We start from the raw sequence: 12963 nt of genomic DNA, 5'->3' as shown, positions 1-12963 counted from the left end.
AAGAATAAACATTTATATAGATGCCTGTGTGTATGCCTGCTTATATTTTGAACGTCTTTCTTTTAAAAGCATATTCATTATTTCAAAATCAGCGTAAATGAACGACATGAACACATGAATATAACACATTTCCAGGACTTTTCCAAAACTTTTGGGATTTTCATTTTTTCCAAGCCTTGGAAATAACCATTAAAAAAATTCGATGACTTTTCCAGGTTTTCCATGACCGTAAGAAGAACCCTGATAGAAAACACACAGACAGCTGATGGTTGGATGTGTTGTGTTTTATTACTGGCTAGTAAAAGTGAGAGATATGCGCTGCAGTCGACACGTATGAACACCACCTTGCTGCTCCTCGTCTTGTCCATCTTGTCCGGTGGAGAGGGTGGGGCCCCGTACCCTCATAGGCCCCGCCCCCTCGGGATGCTCCCAAATCCAAGGATGTTCCGGGGTTGGGTTCCCGACTGGAATCGGTATATTAACGTCTGTGGAGGCCCCGCCCTGCTGCTGTTAGCTGGGGCCCTGCTCTTCTTCCTGCCTCATCCTCTTCCTCAGCTGCTCGCCGATGTCGGACAGAGGGTTCATTTTGGCCGAGAGGGTCTTGACCGCGTTGCTAAACCGGCTGGTCTCCGTTTCCCTGCGATAAAAGGAGAACGCGTGAATGGGATTGGAATGTGAATAATGTGGTTATGAATATGAAAAGGCTGCTTACAGGAGTTTGCGTTTCTGTGACTGTTTCATCTGACTGAAGTCTGTTGGTTCAGGTCTCTTCACCGGCCTGAGGGACAAGACATGAGGACATCGAACGCATCGTGAGGGAGCAGAGGGACAAGACATGAGGACATTGAACGCATCGTGAGGAGGCAGAGGGACAAGACAAGTTGACATGAGGACATTGAACGCATCGTGAGAGAGCAGAACAAAATTAGCTTGTATATCTATTTTGATCGTGTCAACAATGAGGTCCTTTTATAGACAATATCACTTTGACTACAGATTCTTCCCCTTTCTTTTTCATACAGAAAATGGAGAAGGCAGCGCTGCTCCATCCTCTTTGCTCCGCACTGAGCAGGAGGTGATGGAGGAGGGCTCCCCTTCATCAGAGAGCAGACATTTACGAGCCTGTTACTGACGAGCTGGACGGGAGGAGAGCGGTAATAGAAAAATATGATTTATGTTTTCTTTGGAATTGCAATCCAAAGAAAACATGAATCATATTTTTCTTGCATCATCTTCTTGAGGAACATGAAGCCTCTTGATTCGCAGATTCGCAGGATTCAGGCGGTACCTCTAGCCTCAACTGCCTCCATTGCATCGCTCACACTCCACTGACGTCAGTAGTTCTGCCTTTCAGATGACTTTCAGAGAGACGCTGGATCCTCCACCTGGACTCGCTCACTGAAATAGAACCGCCTCTCTAGAGTCCTGCTCAAGCGATAATGAGACGTTCCTGAAGAGGACACAACATTAAAACTGGGACCAGAGAAGCCAAGGACACAAGCCCGGCTCATGTCGGGACCACCGTCAGGGAGACTACAGCTGGGACTCTGAGACGAAAGTTGGGATATTTAAGTCTTAATGAGTAAAATAGAAAGTCACTCATTGAGACTCAGAGGCGGTCATTACTCGTCCTGTTTGTAATCCATGGAGGTCGACCATGAACATTTCAGTTTTATTTGCATATCCCGATGACACAAATCACTGATTTGAATTAGGATGGCAGTGCCATGTACAGCAGCATCTCTTTGGCCCAAGGTAAAACATGTCCAGCCCCAGGGCATGCTGGGACATGGTGCTCATGAGGTTAACAGACGGTCTGCTGAACGTGTTTGTGCTGCTCTTCCTCCCCCTCAAGGACAAATTAAATGTTATAACTGTGGAGGACGCTGTGCGGTCACCCGGCACTTACACTTTGTTTTTCCTGCTCTTGCGGCGCGCGGTGGGAGTGGCGGGCGCCGCGGCGACGAGCTGGCAGAGCTCTGGCAGGGCGTCGGCCAGCGGCTGCATGTCGCCCACCACCGGCGTGGCCTGACGACGGGCCTCAGCCGCCTGCTGCTCCTTAGCCTGTTTGATGGAGCTGATCTCTTGGGGGGGGGGGGGGGGGGGGGAGAGAGGGAGAGAGAGAAGAAGAGAGAGAGCGGGAGAGGAGGGAGAAGAAGGGGGAGAGAGAGAGGGGGAATGGAGAGAGATGGAGAGAGAGAGGCGAGAGAGAGGGGGAGAGAGAGAGAAAGAAAGAGAGAGAGAGGGAGGGGAGAGAGAGAAGAAGGAAGAGAGAGAGAAAGGGTGGGAGAAGTGGTGAGGAAGGGGGAGAGAGAGAGAGAGAGATGAGAGAAGAAGGGAGAGGGTGGGGGGAGAGAGAGAGAGGGAGAGTGTTAGTTCACGAAGAAGAGCAGGAGGACACAGAACTCCAATAACAGTCAAACGAGACGCGGTACACGTTCAGTCTGATGCAGCGTTTAAAGCCGTTAATCACACTTCTGTGTTACACTCATCTGAAGTATGCAGAGCACAAATACTAAATAAAAATGTTCCCTTCTGCCTTGACATCATATAAAATGTATCCATTTAGAATTAGCTCTACATGTTCACTGTTCATTGTCTTGCTTATGCTCGTTGTATTTTCTTATTATATGTTCAAAGATAAATAAATAACCTCTGAATACTTCCCAGAAGCTTCCAGCCTGAAATACTAATCTGAAAAGTGCTAATATTTCTCTCCACCTTCTTCTAATCCCAGAGACCCGCTCTTGGGTTTCACCAGGATTGAGTCGCACGGCCATTAGCCTCTAATTATACGCCTAACAGGAAGCGCCTTGTGTTACCCGGGAATTGATTGGCTCAGCAGCCGGGTACGGTTACAGCCCGCACGCAATTATGGTTTGATGATGGCGGCGCGATGATGATGATGATGGAGGCACGATGATGAAGGTGGTGTTGAGTCTGACCTTCAAAGTGTACATCACATATTCTAGGGCTATGACATCATAAAACAAGAGAGTTTAATGAATTTTTGTATTATTCTGGTTGCATAAATATAACTCATGAAGCAGTTAAAACTGCTCTTGCCTCCCTTTGATATGGATTGAAGCAGAATATGAGACGTAAACATGTTGTGGATGTGATATGAACTCACTGTTCAGCCATCTATCCCTCCTCTCCTTCATCTTCTCCTTCTTTGACTTGACTTTCTTCTCTTCTGGGCCTGTGAAGAGACACACACACACACACACAGTTACACGACAGCACACATGTATTGTAGCTGTGTCATCAGTTGCGGTTCATACATGTATACATAGATATTGGTTGTAAACAGCTGTCTGTGCAGATCCTGCTTCAGTAACAGTGTATCTTCTGGAAATGACAGGGAACATCAGCAAGTAGCAAACATGGAGGTCATCTCCTCGTTTAGGCTTCTGTAGAGCGGAGAGGTCTTCATCGGCCAGTGTGGTGCCTTCAAAAGATAGTGTGGTGCTTTCAAAGGCAGTGTGGTGCTTTCAAAGACAGTGTGGAGCTTTCAAAAGCAGGGTGGTGCTCTCAAAGACAGGGTGGGGCTTTCAAAGACAGTGTGGAGCTTTCAACGACAATGTGGTGGTGTGGTGCTTTCAAAGACGGTGTGGTGCTTTCAAAGACGGTGTGGTGCTTTCAAAAGCAATGTGGTGCTTTCAAAGACAGTGTGGTGGTGTGGTGCTTTCAAAGACAGTGTGGAGCTTTCAAAGCCCGTGGCAGGAAGAAATAGAAAAGTAGAGCCTCAGACATTTCTCGGTGCGTTGCTGCTTCGCTCGTGGCTGTTAGGACACGTCGTCATGGATACGGGGCTAAAAATAGACATGTGAATAGAACTTAGGTGTTTTTTAAGAAGCGATATTCAAACGTCATTTTGGGCCAATTCCTGCTGCAGCATTCTTCCTGAAGGCCTCTTCCTAACACTGGCATTGAACATGTATGTTTCTAAAAGGTTTACTGCTCACAACACAGGAAGGGGAGTGAACTAAAGCAGGAAGTAGAGGGGGATGGATCAAAAACTACTTCATCCAAAATAAATACATTCAATTTGTATTGTTATTGTGGAGGATTTAATCGTGAAAACGTTGTATAAACTGCTGTATTGATCCCATTTAACCCGATCCATCTGTACGCTACAGCCTTCCTCCTCTAATGTCCCCAGTTGGGTCGGCTCCTCCCGTCATAGTGAAGCTAATGCTCCTGCTTTTGTGTTGAATTCTTAAGTCAAACCCAGGACTTTCACCCAGGAGACCGGTGTTGGCACACATGTGAGCGAGCTAGCGACGCTAATGTCGCGCGTGTGAGCGAGCTAGCGACGCTAATATCGCGCGTGTGAGCGACCTAGCGACGCTAATGTCGCGCGTGTGAGCGAGCTACCGACGCTAATGTCGCGCTTGTGAGCGAGCTACCGACGCTAATGTCGCGCGTGTGAGCGAGCTACCAATGCTAATGTCGCGCGTGTGAGCGAACGGTTAGCGTGTGACGTGGCGTCGAGCCGGAACAGCGAACACTTGAAATGAAGTATAGAAAGGTAATCATTTCAGATGTAAAGATATGTTTCCAAAACCTGGACCTTTGTGTCCCAGGTTCTATTCATATTCTACATGGGACATACCGTCTGGTTTTGATGATCTGGGTTACTATTATTATTCATAAGTGTTTTTTCCGGGAAGAGAGAGAGTGACGTACTGCGTAGTGAATTCTATTCTAGCCAACCTCCGTAGTGCCAAGTCAGCGTTGTGACATCACGTCAGTGGCCTGTTGTGATTGGTCCAGCCTTCACACATGCGCCGTCTTTTGCATTTTTAGAAAAGGAAAACTTTTATATTTCTTTATCATGTATGTATATGCTGATTTTAATATTTAAAAATAAATATTGAGAAAAACATTTAAGTTGATCCTGTCATTTAGGATGAGCCAGTTGTATGTAAGTGTGTGTGTGTGTGTGTGTGTGTGTGTGTGTTTGTGTGTGTCTCTAATCAGTGGACCACTAAAGTTATAACAATTAATCAACAAAGAGTCCATGGAAATCCCTCCAATATCTGAGAGATATTTCAGCCTTTGTGGTCCAGGCTTTAGCCGACATGAAACAATAAGACTCGGAGATGAAACACGTTTTGGGGATGAGAACTGAGTTTTCCTTTAATGAGCCTGAACTTCCCTGGCCCGTTATCTCTTTGATCTGCTGACCCTGAGCACACCGGTGCGTTCAGACTCTATCTGCAGAGACCCAGCAGCGTTATCTCACCGCAGCTCCGCAACAGAGGTGTTCCTGCTGCTGTTTGCAGGAAGGAACAGGCAAAGATAGGCATCTGCTGCCGACTACACTGTGGGGAGAGCGGGAGAAACCCAAGCCCTCATGTGTTTGTGGAGGGGTATGAGGCTTTACCACCACTCTGCTCCCACTGGGAGCATCGTCTTCCTGCTGGGCCATGAAACAGATAGCTGTGATTACGGCTGGCTGGAGGTTAGCTCTCACCTACCCAGCCCGCATCCTCACGGCCTCCTCACCCTGCTTACCCTGCTACCCATGCACCATGCTGCCAGCCCACGACACACATCCACATGAACATGTATCAGCCTGACCTGCTGCTGGGCTTCACTCACATTATTGATCAAAAACCTCTGATGAGGACCAAAGAAACACAACGGTTAGTCACAAGTCATTTTGTCTCTTCACCCATACAAGACATGGAGGTACGAGACGGATGCAAAGCATAAACTTCTTAATAACACCCTGTGTGGTTTACTTCGGCCTGCCGGGTGTTTTTACTGAACACAAAGGATCTGGTGTCTTACGCTGAAACCACTTTCATCTTTCCAGCATCACTGAACATGCAGATAACCATTACTTCATATCCATTACTTCCATTGCATGCAGGGATGCTAGTAAACATGACATTCTGCACGGACTGGTGAGGAACAACAGAGACGGTGAAGAACCATCAGCACTGATAACACAGGAATGTGACAGGTGAGACAACATCATCCTGTTCTAACGAGGGAGACAACATCAACTGGAGGATAGAGGGAGAGGAGGAGGATAGAGGGAGAAGAGGATAGAGGGAGAGGAGAGGAGGATAGAAGGAGAGAGGAGGATAGAAGGAGATGAGGATAGAGGGAGGGGAGGATAGGAGAGAAGGATAGAGGGAGAGGAAGATAGAGGGAGAGGAGGATAGAAGGAGATGAGGATAGAAGGATAGAGGATAGAAGGAGAGAAGGATAGAGGGAGAGGAGGATAGAGGGAGGATAGAAGGAGAGGAGAGGAGGAAAGTGGGCAGTCTTTAGGGAGCTGACCTCATGACCTCAGAGTAAAGAGATCCGGGTCCCTCAGGGTCCCTCAGGGTCTGGTCGTGATACGATACCTCCAATTAGACTGCAGACAGAGCGCTTTGTCAAGAGGCCATGAGGCCATGAATAAATAACCTCTTCAGACATGGAGCCGTGTCCGAGGAGGAAGAAAGAAAAGTCACTTGTCTCTCCACGGGAGTGACGACGAGAAGAAGGAAAAACAGGCTTATTTTTGCTAAAACTTTAATATCGAACCATTTCTTGGTCAGCGAGGCGCTGACTGTGGGGGAAAAACAAGAAATGGTTTGATATTAAAGTTTTAATAGCATCAGAATGATATGTAGCTTCTTCTCTCAGGTCTACTCCTTCTGTATTTTTGCAAAGTGTCACATAAAGATCAGACTACACTAATATTATCAATGAGGGACAATCAATGAGATCATTGATGACCTGAGAATGGAGCTGAAAGGTTTTACAACTTCTTGTGTTGCTGCTCAAGAAATACTATTTGTTTACGTTAGGGCTGCAACAACGAATCGATAAAATCGATAAAAATCGATTATCAAAAGTGTTGGCAACGAATTTCATTATCGATTTGTTGTGTTGCGCGATTATTACGCCGGGCAATAAGTCGCGGAGAAAAAAAAAGAACGAAGCAGAGCAACTGGCCGGCCAGCGTTTCTGAGATTGGAGTGAGACACGAGAAAAGCTGAGGTTGTGATTTTCTCAAAAATAGAAGATCTTTGACGATTCGAGTCTTGGCCAATCAGCGTCTTCATGTTCCTCAAACTTGTTTTTAATGGAAGCTAGTCAGCTTGCTATCACGCTAGCTAACGTGCTTGGGTTGTGTATTGTCGTTAAAGTTCCGTTCCGTTACAGTTCAGTCTTGCTTGTAAAAAAACGTAATGTGATGAAACATGCCGTCACCCCCCGGTCTGGTTCAGTTCACGCTGTCACTTGTTAACGTTAAACCGGCAGACCGGCGGATCTGGCTGCAGGTTTTTGTTTTTTTTACTCAAAGTAGAATGAAGCAAATCATGGTCATGGTCATGGTCATAGTCATAGTCATAAGAGACCCAGAATGAAAGAGTTTAAGGAAGAGGACGCTCTATATGTAGCAGTACAGCTTCCCTCTGTCCCAGTATTTCATACATATTGATAAAGCAGCGTATTTAAATGCAGCCTCTGGAGGGATCTATTACAGTAACAATGGCTCACATTTGGCAGATGTAAAGCATACATGTGTATGTTTTTAGTGTTAGTCCATTTTATTGTTTTAATTAACAGCTCAGGGATGTTCAAGGAGCAACCTGTTTGTGCACTTTCTGAAGATGTTTTGCACTGTCACTTCTGTTTTTGAATAAAGGGTTGGAAATGAACGTTTTTTTTGATAAAAAAAATGTTTTATCCGATTCATCGATTAATCGAAAAAATAATCAACCGATTAATCGATTATTAAAATAATCGTTAGTTGCAGCCCTAGTTTACGTACAAGAATAATAAAGAAATGTGGATTCTTTAATGAGTTAATTGTGCAGGGTTTGATAAGCAGTATCAATAAGAGTACTAGTGTGGATTAGATCCTAGTGTGTTTGGGACTGGAGGAGACCTCTGAGGTCAAAACCTCAACGATGAACACTGAAGGAACCAGAACCATAACCAGACGGTACCAATACAAACTCCCATGATCCCAAGATTTTGATTGAGACGTATATATCTTATTTGACTTCATATATTATCCTATTTTAAGTCCACACACATTCAGGTGAAGTCCTCTGGGTTTCCTAACCGTCGTGAATCTGTTCATACGGATGTTAAAAATTATCAATACTAATAATCAATATTAGTGAATGCCACAAACTCTTAGTCACTCATACGAAACACTGAAGAGCAAATCTGTTCATCTGTTCTATGTCATGATGAAACACACAATGAGTCCTCCCATCAAACTGGGATCAGGCTTCTGGGAGATGTCTGGACCCTTCAGGTATCACTACTGGTCCAGTGAACCTGGACCTGTTGAGAGGGGTACAGAGAGTTCTGGAGCCGATAGATTCTTCCCACTTTAACTCGACTTTAAGGACACTTAAAGTCGAGGAATACGCTCGATTTCCTCTGAGCTCCTGATGAAGACGAGTGTCCTTAAACTGGCACAGAAGCCTCAGTGTCTTCCATCTAGAGAGAGGGAACACTGAGGCAGCTAAACCTTCATTTCATGCATGAGCTAAATCTGTACCTCGCCTGGTCTATAAATAGCAGCGGGCCGTTGTCTGGCGAGGCTTTATGCGGCACCGCGTGCTTAGCAACGAAGCCCAGGTCCAGACCCCCCCCCTCAGACCCGCCGAGACCCAGAGAGGATGCACGGACCCCACACCCTCTGGGGGTTCTTCCTCCTCAGCCCTTAGCAGTAGCTGCTCCAGAGCTGGAAGGACATGAACCAGCAGCCCACAACAATATGAGAACAACAATATGTCTCATGCACCATCTAGTGGCCAGCCAATGCAGCGCTGGAGAGTAGTCATATTCGTCCTTATTAAACTCTACGTATTAACTCACAGCACATTTTCAGAATGTAGTGTTCTAGTGTGAACAGAGGAGGAGCCGTGTCCTCCTCTGTTCACAGAGTCCTCCCAGAAGGAGATGGGCGGCCTCCAGGACCCGTTACAGAAACAGGCTTACGACAGATAAACAGGGTTCGACTCGGCCTACTTCCTGGTTCCCGTTTTGGATCTCTGCATTCTAAAGCGGTGCTTTTCCCACAAGGGAAACCATCGAGCGGCTGATGGAACTGGTTGAGCCGATCGTTGGTTCACCGTCAGGTTCAAGTGGCTCTAAAACGTGGGATATTCTTGCGTTTCACCTTCTACTGACTACTGCTGGCGTTGCCCTCATCCACGCTGCACGCGCTGGAGCCAGCACTGCCTTTTACTAGATTACACGTGAACACACCGTGGTAACTTTATGATCTACCCACGTTGCGTGACTCAGTGGAACCTCCTTACATGAGCCGGTAGCCGGTGCTGCTAACTTTACTAGCTCTCCTCCTGCCGGTTTCAACACGGATAAGTTGTTCACGTTTGGCATCGGAACGCTGCGTTCACACCAAAAGCGCCAAGCGACTTTTCACATGACGTTACTCACAAGACTATTTGTGGTTTTCATTCGCACTAGGCACCCGGAGAGGCTTATTTCCATGGAATAAGTTATCATTTCCACCATGGAAGAAATATCCACGAGTTCTGCTTTGTAGGTGTTGTGGAAGTCCCATCAGACGCCCCGTATCAACGTATCCTTCATCACTCCAAAGGACGTCAGTGATGACATAGCACCGCTGAGAGGGTTTAAAGAGACATAAAGGCATGCGCATTTTCCATGTCGCGCGGCACAAATTTGCGTTACTCGCGTCCATTGTCGTTTTTGCAATGACTTTGTATGTCTCCTCCACTCGCGCTTTGCGTTTGGGGTGAACGCTGTATAAAGGATCAGCTGCTGGAAGCCAGTAATGCATCAGGGAGACGGTAACGTGACATTCAACACAGAAAGATTGATATCACGTTAATAGTGCACATTGTATTTATAAAGTTATGGTAAAAAAAGACTAAACATTCAATAAACAAAGTGAAACTGGTTGCATTATTCTGTTTTCCGCACATTGTGCATGCATATTGAGATACAGTTACCATGAATTATTTTTGCCATGATAATCATGTAGTGAACATCGGATACAGAGACAGCCCAGTTTCATATTAGTTCAGAGCTGCACTGACTGCACACACAGAGCAGAGAGCACCCTGATGATGGGGAGAGGGTGACATGAGACCCGGAGAAGAGCTTTAAAGACATAAAGACATAACGTCATGGTGGTTATGTCATGGGAAATGTCCCATCCAGTGTTTTTGGACCATACAGCCTTACCTTTCGGGGCAGGTAGAGGGACGTCTGGAGGGTCCTCAAACTTGAGTGTTTGGACCAGGGCCTCTGGCGTGATGCTGGTGCCAGCAAAGATCCCAGAGGGGAAGGAGATCTCTCCCAGAGGCTGAGGCACAATACAGGAAGTAAGCGCACAACACAGGAAGTAAGCGCTACGCGGTACGGCACTGGTTCTCTGGGAGGCGCATGAACAGAGGACGTTAAAAATGTGTTTTTATTTGTGATTATTTAACAACATAAATATTTGTCTTCAAGCTTTTGGGGTAATATCTAATCTAGACTAATAATAATAATAATAATAATAATAATAATAATAATAATAGTAAAAAATAATGGTCCAAAATGCTGTGCAGTGGCATTGCTCTTTGAGGGAGGGGGACCTCCAGGGATCCGGTTCTCCTCTGATCCTCTGGTGCTCCAGGACACTCAGCGTGCATCTGTGTGCATCCCATAATATTATATATACTCTAACACTGTATAATATACACAGCTAACCCGGGACAGCCCCGTGTGTGAACAGGTACATAAACAAACATCCCACGTGACCCCGTTACCGTTCCTACTGGAGAGGATGCAGAACAATAGAACAATGAAACCACACACACACACACACACACACACACACACACACACACACACACACACACACACACACACACACCATCATATGCATGGTCTCCTCCTCCGGTTCTGGTCTCCCGTTGACCTGAGAGGCACTTCAGTTCAAAGACGTGTTTCGTGAATTCATCACATCACGACAGGACGGGTGTCTTTACGGTACCGTAAAGAGACCCGTCCTGTCGTGATGAATTCAACACAGACTAACGGTATCGCGCGACCATGGTTCCGTTCACCGACCTGTTTCGCTCCGGTCGATGAGTCGCTCTTCTTATTCTCCAGAAGAGGAGCGCTTGTTTTGTGTAGTTCCGGGGCCGCGGGCTGCTCCGGACCCGCAGGCAGCGCGGAGCCGGTTGTCTGCACGAGGCGGGCCGGTCTCTCGAGCCTCACCGCCTCCTGGTGGAGCTTCTGGCGGACATGTTTGATCTTCCCCACCATTGTTTCAGAAAGCTGAGGAAAACTTCAGGGTGAACGGAAGCAGCGCTGCTGCACACGACCCCTCTGTAATGGTGCTCCCCGGCGTCGACAGCGTGTGACGACATCAAGTCAGCGCCGCCACCACCGGAAGTGAATCCGTTTTACCTTTCAAAGTAAAAGTAAAATCTCGGTTGCGTTGATCTAGAGAAGAAGTCATCGCTCGTTGTTTAGTTGTTTGTTTTTTATTTTCAGTTTGGGGATTTATTCCTTAAAGCACCATACGTAGCGCCTTGATAACTGTTTGAATTATTTACTGATTCTTTACTATTGTATTACTGTTTATTAATATTACTTATTGTTTTTATATAATTTTACTATGTGTCTCTTCTGTGCACTTTACCGGTCTGCTGCTGTAATCCTGCAATTTCCTCACTGCGGGACTAATAAAGGATTATTTCATCTTAATCTGAAAGACAAATCCAGGAAGTACATGTGTATACTCCGGGCACCTTGGTGTTGTTGTCATGACAAGCGTGACAGGTGTTCCGCGTTAGTGGTTCGGTGGGAAACGGCACAGAGAGAGAGTTCCGCCTGCTATTAATCACCGTAATCACGTTTAGTATTGCTTTCAATCGTTTGATTACCTGATCAAATCGATATCAGCAGTGTATTATCTAACATTAGATAGGCTGCCGGAAAATATAATTCTGTTTTGCACCTGAATTTGCTCCAAATCCACAATTGTTTGAGTGTCTGGAGAACAACGTGATTTCTGTGTGTCCCCGTGAGTTGAGAGCATGAAGCATAAAGTCACACTTTAATGATGTTATAGCCTTCAGTCTGGTCATATAGAGTTAAATATACATTTGAGAAACTATGTTTAAAAAAAGCTATACATTTGACATACAAGAGAATGCAGTACTGCCAGGTACTTAGGAAAGGAGTGGTCATATAGGTGGTGATTGAATGCATATGAATGGTCATATGTATGTGGTGATTAAATGCATATGAATGGTCATATATGTGGTGATTCAATGTATGCCTGCAAAGAGACCCCAGGGCATGATTACCGTTTAATCCATGATAGATAGGGTGTATGCATGTATCTCAAACAACAACTCTGCTCCACAAGAATAACACTCACTTCAATATAGTATGAAGCAGGACATAGTTGCATCATGAAGTTAAAATCATATTTATTTGCAGGTAGAATGGCAAATGAATATGAGGTTTTCTACAATAAAAAAAAAACAAGTAAACACTACAATATGTTATGCTGTACAGTACATATGAAGTATACAAAAATAGACATATCAAAACACATTTACACAAACAGGTAATATGTACATACCATAAAATAACATCAGATGACACAAGACTACTGATGAATATGATTAATGCAAATGAGGAGAGCTTAACTTCAGCCACTTTAGCCTTTTCTGGAGGAGCAACATGCACTCGCCTGGTGTTAATGGGAGGAGCAGAACAGCAGCCTCAGGATGTGACTGGGAACACTGGGAGGCGCCATAATGCCCCAGAGCTTCAACTTCCAGGCGCTCCACTGCAGCAGGACTAAGGCTGGGATGGGTCCAAGGGTAAAGCCAGAAAGAGAAAGGGAGGAGGGGTCGCCCAAATGAAGCGCACCTTCCCCGACAACAGATTATGAAAAGAATCCATAATTATGGCGAGGTGTTCAGATGTTTG

At 45.7% G+C, this 12963-nt stretch overlaps 1 protein-coding gene across 1 annotated transcript; it reads right to left on the bottom strand.

Annotated features, from left to right (window-relative positions):
• Positions 1-276: 276 nt before the first annotated feature.
• Positions 277-11355, bottom strand: slx9 (SLX9 ribosome biogenesis factor). The gene is made up of 6 exons (XM_079236523.1): positions 11083-11355; positions 10210-10330; positions 3134-3202; positions 1910-2084; positions 713-778; positions 277-637 (listed from the first exon to the last, which is right to left on the bottom strand). The coding sequence occupies exons 1-6, from the start codon at positions 11278-11280 to the stop codon at positions 511-513; spliced, it is 756 nt and encodes a 251-aa protein (XP_079092649.1). The 5' UTR covers positions 11281-11355; the 3' UTR covers positions 277-510.
• Between the last annotated feature and the right edge of the window lie 1608 nt (positions 11356-12963).

This window comes from Taurulus bubalis (genome assembly GCF_910589615.1).
Source record: "Taurulus bubalis genome assembly, chromosome: 21".
Classification (NCBI taxonomy): domain Eukaryota; kingdom Metazoa; phylum Chordata; class Actinopteri; order Perciformes; family Cottidae; genus Taurulus; species Taurulus bubalis.
Note: the sequence above shows the minus strand (reverse complement) of the source record. Positions and strands in the feature narration are given on the sequence as shown.